This window comes from Dreissena polymorpha, chromosome 1 (assembly GCF_020536995.1).
Source record: "Dreissena polymorpha isolate Duluth1 chromosome 1, UMN_Dpol_1.0, whole genome shotgun sequence".
NCBI lineage: Eukaryota > Metazoa > Mollusca > Bivalvia > Myida > Dreissenidae > Dreissena > Dreissena polymorpha.
In genome coordinates this window covers 208,889,980-208,904,934 of record NC_068355.1, presented here as the reverse complement: position 1 = coordinate 208,904,934, position 14,955 = coordinate 208,889,980, and the positions used below count along the sequence as shown (strand labels likewise).

Sequence of the window (14,955 nt, the reverse complement as noted above, 5' to 3'; positions counted from 1 at the left end):
CTGCACAGATGTATGAGGCTTTCCCAACAGTTTACATGTCTTGTGTACATGAAGTATTGTTATGCTGTTCAGAAGAAATCATATACAATGACATAACTATAAACTTATAAATGTTTGTTTCATAAATAAATCTGCCCCAATTATATAAGTGCTTGCTGATTTGGCACATGTACACCGAAATTAAAATTAACGCTTTGATCCCATTTTTTGTCATATTCTTAAATATTTAGTGTTTCCGATTTTAGCGTTTATTGGCTATTCATATTGGGTGTTACATCCAGATGTTAATTTTAAGATCTCTGTCTGAATGAACATTTGAGTGGTTAACATCTTCGATTTGATAGATTTTGTTATTAAATATAGTTCAATGCATTATTTCAATCGCCAATTTATTATCTTTTACAACTTTACAAGACACAGCTTTTAACATAAAGCCCACAAATAACAGTTCATCAAATGTTTTAATTCTAGCAAGTATCTCCAATAGAGATGTAAAACTATAACTACAACAGCATAACTGTTTTTAGCCGCCTAGAGCATTTTCGCTTTCCGTTAAATGACCCACAACCAGTCACAATGTAACTGGAAATGCGCAATTGAAAATAGTCCAATAATAAACGACGCAAATAAGTTAAAATTATGATATTCATTTTTATTAATTTAAGCAAAATTATTAAATGTGGTATAATGAAGTATTATTACTATTATTTGTCAATAATATTCGTTCTGCGTTAAATAATGATAATGCGTTCTAATATCAGACTGAGTTATCCGCCCAACTTCCTCTTTCACCACTAAACGTGCAACTGCAACCATGAGGTTTTTATGTCCCTCACATTTGTTATTTTTAGGGCACTCACACGAGTTATCATCATTCTGTAAATAAGCCATTGAATAAAACGAGAATAAATGTTGTCTGAACATCAGACTTTGTCCACCCATTTTAAATATTTTAGACATAATAGTTATTTTCGCTTCGCTTGTTAAGACATATTTATCTTGTAGTTGAAGTTGAACAAATGGCAATGCGACCCAATGCAATGTTATTCTTATCATTGGAATATAATGTTGTTTGGGAACATTTCGTCAAACAAGGTCTAGAAACATCTGTTACCTACTTTTCAGTACACTGCGGTTGCAAAAACGGCTCGCCGCTGCCGTTCTCAAATGTGGCAAAAACAAGGTCTGGTTGGATCCTAACGAAACAAATGAAATTGCAAATGCCAACTCAAGTAAGTTTCATACAATCCAGTGCTCACGCTGCTGCCAGACATTATCGCCAATGGCGATTATGTAATCCAACTTGCTATTATTTCTGAAAATTGTCTAGAAAAAATGGCGATTATATTAATCCGCCTACATCAAAAATAAATTTGCCTCTACAAGTTTTCTGGCGAAATGAAACGCCTGTAAATCGGGCCATCAAGCAGGAAAAATCGATAACGCGATTACCTGTGTACACACACTCGACCCTGTGCATTGTCATACGCGCGTCAATATCTTCCATGACATCACCTAGAGCGTTTTTCTGAATCAGTGTCCGACAGAAGTGATATATTTCGGGGAAAAAACGTCTTTAATCTCCCGGTTTGTTACAAATTATCGGTTACTGTTAGATTTTCGTTATTTTTCACCAATTATTATTTAAGCGTCATTATTGAAAATCACCGCAAATAATGTCGGCTGGTTTAGTTTTTCACGTTTTTTTCTCATGATTACGTAGAACATTTCTTGATTAAATAATTGTTATCCCCGTCATTACCGCTATCTCTTGTCTGCTTCAATATTTTTGGATGTGTGATAATGATTTCATTTTTTTTGTAATTATTTTGTTTAAGTTGCTCAAATGATACCGTAATTGCTTTAGTCAGCGGGCGTTAATTGTCGTCTGCTTTAATTATTATAAAGAAGCTGATTTTGTTATTTTTCTATAATGTGTTTTTGTCGCTCAAAATACTAATTAATGTTCAAAACATTCCACACTTCTGAAAGGTATTAAGTAAACTTAAGTTTTGCAATGTTGCCATTATTCACGTTATCGCTACTTTCTGAAAACCGTACCATTCTACGCATGTTGCAAATTAAATGTCCGCCTTTGAAATTTTAAATTATGTATCAATGAGTAAAGTGAAGCACTGCAATATCACATTTAAAAACAATATTTTGACCTACCGTATTTTACCATGTATAGCGCGCTACCATGTATAACGCGCATGCGATTTTTTAAAGCCAAAATGGAGAAAAAAAAGAATTCAAGACTAAAAACCTGAAAATTTGGCCGAAAATGGCCGCCATTCTTATATTGCGCAATCATTTAATCTGAGTTTTTCGGGCGCTTAATTTTTTGTTTTAAAGTAGGGAGCGTTTATACGATCAGGAGCATGGGTTGCAAAGCACTATATTTTCGACAATTTTTAAGATTATTCTCTCGAGAACACCGTTATGTCCTTATTGCCGCTGCGCATGTTTGCGTTAAATTCGAACCACTATTACCTATTCCTCACATTTGAACAGTGTAACATTTTCATTACCTGCCACTCACAACATCGTATGACATCTTCTTCTGCAGACCCGCAACATCTCAATGTCCAATTTTACGCAAATCGTCCGTGGATCCCATTTTATTTTTCATCGACTTAAATATTTCCCCATTAAGAGATGCTCCCCAATAAATCCAGTTTGACCCGGTATTTCGCGCCTTCACTGCGTCTAGTTGATAAGTATTTATAGTAAGACAAACAATACACCCGAACGCTCAATTCCATACAGTTGGCGTTATCCGCGTAAAGCCATTTGACAATTATCATTATTTTGTCTCTATTGAAAGAAAATAAAACGAGTCTATATCTCTATTGTTGGTTTGTAACCTACGTAGTATACTCGCACAGTAGCATATTTATGCAGAGATCGGAAAATCATTGATAAATATATTTGTCGTTTCAATGCTTAGGGCCTAGTAATTTCGGCAAATCGGAACTCAACTTACGTAAAACACTTGCTCAATTAACCGTTGAACTCCACCTCCGTTCTTTGCAAAAGGTTCGAAGGTGGAGCTTTGCACGTGCTATTATATAATTGGACGATTGCCATTGAGGAACAAACACACGATTGGTTCGGCATGTTGATTGCTAGACAAAGGAAGCCAATTTTGTCGGCGAGAAACTTGTCGCTTTATTGCTTCAGACAGGAAGCGGCTTTCCTTTGATGACGTCAAACTGTCAATTCACATAGAGTGCACATTTTCGGAAATGCTAACATTAAACTTTGGATTAAATTATCAAAATAAAGCAAAAGCGAAGTTGAGAAATACTTATTGAAATAATTAGCCTTAGTTCAAATAAGACGTTTTGCGTTGTAAATCAACGAGTTTTCATGACAACGAAAACTTTAACAAACAATACCGCGGCGCACAGGGATCGATATACCTCGATTTTTTTTAAAGAACAATCAATGAAGAAGTGTGAAAACACCAACAAAGACATTTTTTTCATCTTTTAATTTTTGTCAAAACTATTACTACCCCGTTCATTCCTAACCTTTCCCGCTATTTGTTGTTTCGACAACGGCCCCTTCAGTCTATAACATTATAGGGTGTAGTTTTTTTGCAATAACAAAAATGGCGGCAATTGTGAAGATTTACGATTACGAAATGGATTTTTTGCAATATAGCAACCAGGAAAGCGTTGTGTCAATGTATTACGCGCACTGAATTTTTATTTTGAAATTTGAAGGTAAAAAACTGCGCGCTATGCATGGTAAAATACGGTATATTGATTGCGTATTTGCAAGGTTACGGGTTTTTATTTTCTGCAGTCAGTTTATTTGCATGTGCAAAAGAGGTATCTCAACATGTTTTCGGACAGGCGTTTTCGGATACGGTACGGTTTGTCGATTTTTATTCTTTGTATAGAAAGACGAATACATATGCGGTGTTACGGATGGTCTGGTTGACAATATTTTGTATGGTAGTATGGTACATGAACTAACCAGAATTTACTCCTAGATGGTCTTTAAAAATTGAACAATTTGAAAAGGCAGTTTTTATTTTATTAATAGAACTTTAATAAAAGTATTTATCTTTTTGTTTTAAAGTATATATGTATGTAACTGTAGCTGATGTCTGATTTGTTAAGTCACACGCACAACCTTGATTTTATTCTTTATTGTAAAGCCATGATAATATTTTATAAGAAAATGACACTGACAGGGCTCAACATTAACAGTTGTCCTATTCAGTCTTCACGCTAAATATTTTAGCCAAATAGCCCTTCGGGCTAATAAGATGGAATTTTTAATAGCCCGAAGACATGTTCAATAGCCCGAGGATAGGTCAATTTAAATTTTATGACTTTTTTGCCCAGGAACACCAAAATAGTTATTAACAATCAGAAAATCTACTTCCATTAGTAAAAACAGATGCATGTGATTACAGTAATAAAGGGTATAATGTCTCCTTTTGAAATGCATTTTAAACAAAATGCACCAGATAATTATGCTGTTTATTGTAACTTTTTTATTACACATGTTCTCATTCAATGATTCCATTAATCAGTTTGACCGGTGTTTGGTTTTATTTTAAAGCAAATCGAATTATAATCATGTTTAAAAAATATCCGAAGAACTTCAAAAATACATCAGCTTATTAAAATAACAGATTATTATCGTATTATTACTAGGACAATCGCCGGTGAATTTCTGAATTGTCGGCATGTGACTTCAGAAAAAAAGGTCACTGGGTGTGTTAATTGCCCAATCTACGGTTTCTACCAAGTGACAATGTCTGCTTCTTTAATTTACTCCCGATGTTTTGATAAGCATGTGTCAACCGTGAAAAGTATTGTATATTCGTAAACAGATTATAAGTAGCAAAATAGGTCACGTAGCAGAACGAGATTACAGAATAAACGAAAGTACAGTACTACAATTATTAATAATACATTGAAAAAACTTATTCTAATACGCAAAAATAATTGATTAAAACACATGCAAACCTAACTGTAATAAGGATCAATTTGTTTTAACCTAATGCGTACAATATCCCTTACAGACTCTTTTATTTTTATTGAAAACTTACTTGTCCATTTTTCATGAATTATAAATACATTTTCGGAAAACGCTTCTAAAATTAAATACGCTTCTAGATTGGTCATTATTTTAAAAAATTACGAAATGCCCGATGCGCGAACATACCGGAACGTGATCTACACATGTTCAGTTTGAATAACCTCATCTTGATTGGGCGTCAATTGCATCATTACTTTAAATAGCAACATACCCGGATGTTTATACGACAGTTTAGAAAAATGGCGGCCGCATGCTTTAAAACGTATAACGTCATTTTAGGCATTTAAATAGCAAATTTAAACGTGCTTCTTAAAAACGCGTATAAATCAGGTTATTGATATGACGCTCAAATATTTAATCGACCGATCGGGCTATTTTATAAGCATTTAGGATCGACCGACCAGCCCAAGAATCGACTCGGGCTTCGGGCTTATAGGCTAATTCGAAGACTGGTCCTATTGCCCCTGGCAAGTAAAAGTTGGGTCCGGGCAAGTTATTTTTAGCTCATCTATTTTTTGAAAAAAAATTATGAGCTATTGTCATCACCTTGGCGTCGGCGTCGGCGTTGGCGTTGGCGTTGGCGTTGGCGTCGGCGTCCGGTTAAGTTTTGCGTTTAGGTCCACTTTTCTCAGAAAGTATCAATGCTATTGCATTCAAACTTGGTACACTTACTTACTATCATGAGGGGACTGGGCAGGCAAAGTTAGATAACTCTGGCGTGCATTTTGACAGAATTATGTGCCCTTTTTATACTTAAAAAATTGAAAATTTTGGTTAAGTTTTGCGTTTAGTTCCACTTTTCTCAGTAAGTATCAATGCTATTGCATTCAAACTTGGTACACTTACTTACTATCATGAGGGGACTGGGCAGGCAAATTTAGATAACTCTGGCATGCATTTTGACAGAATTATGTGCCCTTTTTATACTTAGAAAATTGACAATTTTGGTTAAGTTTTGTGTTTAGGTCCATTTTATTCCTTAAGCATTAAAGCTATTGCTTTCATACTTGCAACACTTACTAACTATCATAAGGGGACTGTGCAGGCAAAGTAATGTAACTCTGACTGGCATTTTGACAGAATTATGTGCCCTTTTTATACTTAGAAAATTGAAAATTTGATTAAGTTTTGTGTTTAGGTCCACTTTATTCCTACAGTATCAAAGCTATTGCTTTCATACTTGCAAGATTTATGAACTATCATAAGGGGACCGTGCAGGCAAAGTTATGTAACTCTGACTGGCATTTGAACGGAATTATGGGCCCTTTATACTTAGAAAATTGAAAATTTGGTTAAGATTTATGTTTTGGTCCACTTTACCCCTAAAGTATCATAGATATTGCTTTCATACTTGGAACACTCACAAACTATCATAAGGGTACAGTAAAAGGACAAGTTGCATAACTCTGGTTGTCATTGTTACGGAATTATGGCCCTTTTTTGACTTAGTAACTTTTAATATATGGTTAAATTTTGTGTTTCGATCCACTTTACTTCTTAAGTATCAAGGCTATTGCTTTCAAACTTCAAATACTTACATGCTATCATGAGGTTACTGTACCTGGCAACTTTAATTTTACTTTGACCTTTGAATGACCTTGACTCTCAAGGTCAAATTATTAAATTTTGCTAAAATTGCCATAACTTCTTTATTTATGATTAGATTTGATTGATACTTTGATGAAACTACTCTTACCTGACATACCACAATAGACTCCACCCAAACCATCCCCCGTGCCCTCCCCTCCCCCCCTCCCCCCTCCCCCCCTCCCCCCTCCCCCCCCTCCCCCCCCCCCCTATTTTTTTTTTTTTTTTTTTTTTTTTTTTTTAAGATCATCTCACAAATGACCACCACACCCTCACACTATACCCCCCCCCCCCCACCCCACCCCCCCACCCCCCCCTAATTTTTTTTTTTTTTTTTTTTTTTTTTTTTTTTTTTTTAAGAACATCTCACAAATTACCACCACACCCTCACACTATACCCCCCCCCATTTTTTTTTTAAAAATGGTTATGTTTGAAATACCGTCCAACCATCGCACCCAAACCCCCCCCCCCCCCATCGCCCCCCCAACCCCCCCCCCCCCCCCCCCCCCCGGATTTTTTTTTTTTTTTTTTTTTTTTTTCGCTTTTTTGGAAGATAATGTAATAAATGTCCACAACCCCACACTATACACCCCTCTTCACTCCACTCCTCCCTCCTTTGTGATTGAAAATGAGAGTCCCTTCACCTTTGAAAAAGAAAATAGATGAGCGGTCTGCACCCGCAAGGCGGTGCTCTTGTTTAATCTAGTTGTCCGCCCGGGCAAGTGCAAAAAATAATGAAGAGCACTTAATTTAGACTTTAATAAGACTTTAATTGCTGTAATAATTTTGTTAAATGTGCACAAATAAAAAAAAGGTTTTGTGGCATTTCATTTTTATCTTTATTAAAAAATATTAGGTTTACAGTTAATGCGATATTTCATGTTTAGGCAAGTTGCTTAACATTCAGGGCAAGTAGATTTTCTAAGTACTTGCCAGGCAGGGCAAGTTGGTTTTTAGTTTAATGTTGAGCACTGACTGATATTATGCTTGTTTTAAGTATATTTTATCAGTGCTCCAGCTAGGCCTAAATCGAAGGGCGCCGCGCCCTGCCCTCCCGAACCTCCGCCCTGCCCCCCCGAACCTCCGCCCTGCCCCCCCCCTCCCCCCCTAAAAAAAAAAAAAAAAAAAATTTTTTTTTTTTTTTTTTTTTTACATATGATAATTCATAAATCTCTTAATACATTGTAATTAGTTTAATCCTCATTGTAGACATTATATTTGAATGGTTTAATAATAATGGGAATAATACAATTATTTATAACATATAAATTAACATGCAATAGGAAGCATTCCAGAAACACCCGCGCGCTCGAACGTGCCCTTTTCACAAAATACTGTTGTCGAAAGTGCCCTTTTGACAAAATACTGCGCGTCGAAAGTGCCCTTTCGACAAAAAAGCCCCCCTGCCCTTTTCAAATCCTAGCTGGAGCACTGAATTTTATAAATTAAATCCAAGAGATATACATTTGATAAAACAAAGATAAAATGAGATTCATTGTTTTTTTATTTTTGCCTTCAGTACCATTTTGCGGAAAAGTCAGCGTCTTTTGGGCTATTATTTTTTTAAGAAAAAAAAATATGGCTATTATTTTCTGAAGGCCAGTGTGAGCACTGCAATCTCTACACTACTAGTACATGTGTGAATGCTTATAATTATTATTGCCTTCAATGAACTGAAATGAAGGATTGAACCTGATGTTTGGTTGTAAACAATTTTACTGATGTTCTTAAGTACATTTTTATATTGTAAATTAGCCAGGTTTACTCCTACATTACATGCACACATAGATAAGAGCATGTTTTTTCCCCTTTTTTTTAGTACATTCAAGAGTTGCTACCAATCAATTTAAAAAAAGTTATTTATCAAACACTAGTCAAATATCTCATTTTAAAGTACGTGGTCTCTAAAATTTCCAAGTAGACCAATAGAGGTCTAGGTCATAAAATGGTGAGAAAAAGCCATGTAAAGTCATGATTTTCTTAAAATTCAAATTGTGGGGTTTTATTTTTACAGGACAAAACATCCGCAAGCTTGTTAAGGATGGTCTCATCATCAGGAAGCCTGTTGCTGTACATTCCAGGGCTCGTGTTCGTAAGAACATGATTGCCAGAAGGAAGGGGCGACACATGGGTCACGGTAAAATCTATGTGTTATCTGATGCATTTGAACTAAAACATCAGTGAATTGTTTCTGGGCTCTTAATAATTACAACTTATTAATAGAATTTAAGTTGATAAGGTATTGCATAGTTAACGGTTTCTGATAAAGGCTCTTGTTGAGGATCAATTGGTCTGTGATGGTGGAAAACAAGAGGAAAAAGTTTATAGACTGTATGTTATAATTAAACTGGTTTATTTTAAAGTTTTGATAGCTTTAGTCTTTCATGTATCAGCCTAAAATGACCTTTACATATTTTGGCTCACATGAGCAATATGTCAACTTCTAGTGTGGGACTATCAGAGGTCACATTTCTTAACCAATATTGATGCAACTTCCTTAAGTCTTGAAAATGTCTAGGCAGAGATAAAACCTGGATCACATGTATGAGGAGTCAAAAAACTTGGTCACCAGGTCAAATGTAAGAAAAAACATTTTGTTACCACTTAGGAGGCCACACTTAAGATTTAATCTGTATGATTATTAGTCAGAATGTTTATCTTGATAGTATCTAGTCTTAGTTAGAATTTTGGTCACCTGCTTTCAACAGGGGTGAGAATTTCCAGAGATTAGCATATTTGGTTGACTAACACCAGTTATGAAATCATTGAAAATTTGAAGAAAACATTTTAAGGGAGTTGAGAGGGGGTAACTCCTAAGGTGATTCTGATTAGATAACATGTTTACATATCTACCTAATTCATGTTGAGTATTCTTGTTTGAGGGAGATTTTGTCAGGCAGTGTAAACAAAACCTGCATTATAATTGAGTGCACATTGTTATTTTCAGGCAAGAGGAAGGGTACTGCCAACGCACGTATGCCAGAGAAGGTTCTCTGGATGAGACGTACGAGAGTCCTGCGACGGCTGCTCAAGCGATACAGAGAGGCCAAGAAGATTGATAAGCATTTGTATGTGGTCTTGATAAAGTGACTGTTTAGAACGGATCCAACAATAGAATTGCTTAGATCATTTTTAGTGACATCTAAGTGACTAAAATGCAATCAAAACAATTGAATGGGAAATGTAACATTTTCAACATTATATATCCTGTTTTCCATAACGCTTGTTTGGTTTTTGAGGCATTGTTAAATGTGTTATAACATTCATTTCACAAAAAGAACAGCTTGTAGTAAAATAAGTGTTATACAAATCATTATAATTTTTAGCAATTTTAGATGCAATACAAAAAATATTTTTTTTACTGACCTGCACACGGAGCACAGCAAATATTTCCTTGTTGGTAAAGTACCAGTAAATTGAACTGTCTCAACTGCGACAAATTTCCGTCATAAAACAAATACCAAAAGAAAGGAAAGTTATGACATTTGAGGTTAAAAATAATGCAAGTGGATGAGCTTGTTAGAGCCATCATGACCCATATCTCATTTATATTGCAGTTGAGTGTTACCAGTTTAAGGTCTATTTAAACTGTTTTAAAATAGATATTTCATAATTATGTCCCAGTTCCATTTGTCATTGTTGCTTTTCAGGTACCATGAGCTGTACCTGAAGTCCAAGGGTAACGGCTTCAAGAACAAGCGTATTCTCATGGAGTACATCCACAAGAGAAAGGCTGAGAACATCAGATCCAAGCAGCTCAGGTAGGCCACTAGACTCTGTATTTATGCATTACAAGACCTCTGTATTGTGAAATTGTCATATGCTGTGGTGTTTATGTACCCCCCTCATCACAATGAGACAATGGTTGAGGTCATATGGAGTCATGAAGCTTGATCATGCCCAAACAAGTTTATAGGAGTCCAGCTGTTGGTTGGTTGGTTGGTTTGTCCGTCTGTCAACATAAAATGTAATATTTTTGATGCAACTTCTACATTTCTCAAGCTAATGTATTTACTTGTATTTTTAAATTTAACATAGCCATATAGTGAAGGTTTGCAATACACCTTTTTCATGCACAGTGATTCAAGTGCTCGTAAGTCATTTGCCCTTTAATTATGCTGAAACATAAAATGTTTAAATTTTATTGAAAGCAAATATTTAACTTAGATATGCATTACTTTAAGCTTACATTTACACATCCATATATTCCTTTTTAGTGACATCGCTGATGCCCGCAGATCAAGGGTCAAGGAAGCTCGCAAGCGTCGCGATGAAAGGATTGCACAGAAGCGTGCAGACCTTATCAAGTCGTACGCTGATGATGAAGCCAAGAAATAAATTATTTGCCTGTAACATTTTACCTGTCAGTAAAGCGGATCAAGAAAGAAACTGTTTTCTTCATCTGGTTGTAGTGTTGTCTCCCTTGTTTATGATATTTATGAAGATATCATTTTTATTATCTCACAAATTGAGAGCCTTTTAGCAATTCAATTGACTGTCCATCTGTACGTATTTAATGGCACATTGTGTCAAAGTATATAAAGATGATTGTTTTAAGCAAGTAATCTAACTTTCTGTTGGCTTTGTATGTGTCCAAATATGTGTCATTCGGGCATCAATGTCTTTGACACATATAGTTAAATAGCCATTGTTGAATATCTTTTGAACTTTAAATAATTTATACAACTTTTTATGTCCCCCACCACTATAGAGGGGGACATTTTGTTTTTGCCCTGTCTGTTGGTGCGTTTGTTTGCCCCAACTTTAACATTTGCCATAACTTTTGCAATATTGAAGTTAGCAACTTCATATTTGGCGTGCATGTGTTTCTCATGGATCTGCACATTTTGAGTGGTGAAAGGTCAAGGTCATCCTTCAAGGTCAAGGTCAAATATATGGTTCAAAATCGCTCATTTAATGTACACTTTTGCAATATTGAAGCTGGCAACTTGATATTTGGCATGCATGTGTACATGTATCTCATGGAGATGCACATTGGTAGTGGTGAAAGGTCAAGGTCAATCTTCAAGGTCAAAGGTCCTATATATGGGGACATAATGTTTCACAAACACATCGCTTGTTAAGCTCACAATCATTGAGGTTTTTAGTGGTATAGGATAAATAAATATCCACATAGAAATATTAATGATTTTATTTTCTACAAACTTGAGATACTGTACAAAGTAAAGAAGTCATAAGTGATCACTGTTGTCCTTAAAATATGGAAGTACATGTACTGTCAAGTGGTTAATGAATGGAGATGATAGGAACGTGTAGATTTAGTTTAAGCTGTAGTAAATTCATTGATATGAGTATTGCTGAGTCCGTGCAATACATATGTACAAATATTAAAATGGCAACAGTATGCAAGAAATATAAATACACAAAATTGGTGAACTAAAAAAAAACATGAGAAAACAATTCAAAATTGATGTTGTACAAGTATTAGAAAAGTTCAACAGTAGACAGAAGACTTATGGTGCACATTTTAAGAAACTTGATGAAATGTTAGCAAATAGTGGCAAGTCCCCACACCTGTGAAAACAGAAGTATCGACGATGCTTAAATGTCTTTTAATGTCTGACTCTAGTTTGCTTTTCAAGATCTCGCATGACTTACAGTACTAAAATATGTATAATATGAGCGTGCTTATGAAATGCGTGTGTGAAAGATACAGGTCCAAAGCTGATATGAAAGTAAATATTGAGCAAACCTCTAAATATAGTCTAGAAGTTAGTCTTTAGCAAGTAAAAGTAAATGAAAAGATTCCCATGAAATGTAATTAAATATGGGTCATAAATATAAAATATAGGGATCATATTTACACATAATGTCATGGATTCATTACAAAAGGTTACAAATACTCGAAAAAAATGTGATGGTTTAAGTCGGCAATAAATATATATAGTAATTTGAAAGGCTTTTACTACCAATATTTGATTGTAAAACGAAAATTTTAGATTGCTTTTGGTGGGCGTATAGGTGAAATGATTAGTCTCATCAATGTACACAGTATAACATTACATACATATCACAAATTAAAATACAGTACATTGCCGTTCTAAAATATTTACAAGAGACTTAAATAACATGACATTCTCATTAATCTCAATAATGCATAGTGATCCATAGGTTTCACTTTATATACATATTCGGGATTTTCGTAACTAAGAATTGTATTTTTCATTAAACATTGAAATAAACATTGCAGAAAAAGTGTCGATATTGCTTATATTCGTCCATATCCGCACTTTTCGGTCATATCCGCGGATATGAGTCCTACGCATTTTAGACGGACCGCTTTTTACCAGGGGTACTCGTGATACTTACCCGAATGGGAGACAACTCCTTTAGTTACGAAAAGACCGAATTATACAGGTAAAATTTTAAGTATCGCATCCTTGTTGATTTTGTCGTTAAAAGCTGCTTTTAAATGAGTTGTTAAAACTTTAAATTTGAATAATGAGGCCGATGCCTTACATTCTCAAAATGGGTGTAAAAAAAGTGTTTGATCCGATCATATAACAGTTTGATTCACAAGGTAACTTTAGGCAAGAGCTAAAACAAATACATCAGTAAAACAATTTAGCATTAACACTAATACTAGGCATAGCTGTTAAAAGGTACAATACTACAAGTTATATACAAAACTAACGGGGGGGGGGGGGCAATAATCATTATAATCATTGACTAAGAGTTAATTTTCTTTGATTTAAGACATTATAGCAGGTTTTGGCACACACTATTGCTGTCTGCATTAGATAATGTGAATTCAACTTTATCAACATCATATAAATTATCAAAATCATTATTAATTCTAGTTGCAGACTGCAGAAGTTCTACTCTTCGTGAGTTATGAAGAGGACAGTGTAATAACGAACCTCATCCTCGACAGTATTCTTACAGTGGAAACAGAGTCTTTGCTTTAATTGTAAACATTTATATCTTCCAAGTTCAATATCTATTGGTGCTGTTCCACTTCTAAATTTTGCAATGGCACCTCTATAAGATCTATAATAAACAATTCTAACATACTGTTCTGTTTCAAAATTAGTTTCACAAGTTTTGTATGTGCGGAGTTTATTACCACCACTGTCCAGTGCTAGTTCGAGAAAAATCTCGATTTACATCACTTTTCCAATTTTCACCATAGTCATACATTTATGGTATCATATTTCTTAGTACACATTCTTTTGCATAAGGTGTATCGACCAACAATACATAATCTGTCTAAATAATACTGTCTGAACTTCTGAAAAATCTTAAAATTCCATTTTTTTGCATCCAGTGTTTGACAATCTATTAGCCCATTTGAATTTTTTTTATATTAAGTCTATTGGTATCTGTTAAAGTATATCTACACCAACTAGAAAATACAGTTTTCCGTAGGCTGTGGTTTACTTTCAATAAATGTGGGATGAAGTCCATTGAGTTGACATTTAATAGCCAGGAATAAAATAAGTTATATAAAATCGAAATCCAAACTTGCCCAGTTGTAAATTGCCAATCGATAATAGAAATAATGAAACCAAAGAAACCCTTTTAAGTAGGGAAATTCATGTTGTCCTAAGCTTGTAAGGTACTATACGGTCTCAACAAAAACACACTACAATAAAATATTTAGACTTTAGTTTGTCAATAATGAGTTAATGTTGCAGTGGTTAATAAATACAATGATGCTCACTTCTTTTAATTTTAGCGAGTAAAATGGAGCTTTTCATAGTTTTTTTTGCATGTATTGAAGTTTGTCAGTAAAGGGGCCTTTTCACAGATTTTGGCATGTTTTGAAGATTTTCATTAAATGCTTTATATTGATAAATGTAAACATTGGATCTATAAAGCTTCAGTAAAAATTCAAGAATAAAAAAAAACCAGGGCTCGAAACACTGACCTCTGGAGTCCTGGAGTAAAAGTCTACCACGTAGACAACTCGGCCATCCGTGCTCATACAATGACGAATTTATTTTATACTTTTATGTAAGCAAAAGGTAGTTTCACAAAATATAACTACAACAACCGAACTCTTCCAAATTATTCAATCGTTTCGCTTTGCAACGCTTTATAATTTTCAGGTTTTTAAGTCGTCAAAACAGGGGCGTCGGAAGCAAATTGACATTGAGGCGGCGGCGGGGGAGGTTATGGTAGGGGGTATCCGCCTCCCGTTGGAAATGTTTTCCAATTTTAGCAGCAAATGGCGCATTCTGGTGCGTTTTTATGCCTGATACCTGACCTTATACACATCTATTGCAGGCATATTCTGAATTACAAAAGTTGTGACAGACAGACAGACGATGGAGAAGTGA

At 34.9% G+C, this 14,955-nt stretch overlaps 1 protein-coding gene across 1 annotated transcript; it reads left to right on the top strand.

Annotated features, from left to right (window-relative positions):
• The first annotated feature begins 667 nt into the window (after positions 1-667).
• LOC127864808 (60S ribosomal protein L19-like) lies at positions 668-11,057 on the top strand. Its single transcript, XM_052404693.1, has 6 exons — positions 668-819; positions 1,126-1,232; positions 8,667-8,789; positions 9,600-9,720; positions 10,303-10,413; positions 10,870-11,057. Exons 1-6 carry the CDS (start codon positions 815-817, stop codon positions 10,988-10,990), a joined length of 588 nt encoding a protein of 195 aa, XP_052260653.1. The 5' UTR covers positions 668-814; the 3' UTR covers positions 10,991-11,057.
• The last annotated feature ends 3,898 nt before the right edge of the window (positions 11,058-14,955 follow it).

Bases quoted from the DNA above. Each gene is read 5' to 3' on its own strand.
- LOC127864808 (XM_052404693.1), top strand. The intron at 9,721-10,302 runs GTATGTGGTCTT...GTTGCTTTTCAG, and splicing joins AAGAAGATTGATAAGCATTT to GTACCATGAGCTGTACCTGA. The intron at 10,414-10,869 runs GTAGGCCACTAG...ATTCCTTTTTAG, and splicing joins ATCAGATCCAAGCAGCTCAG to TGACATCGCTGATGCCCGCA.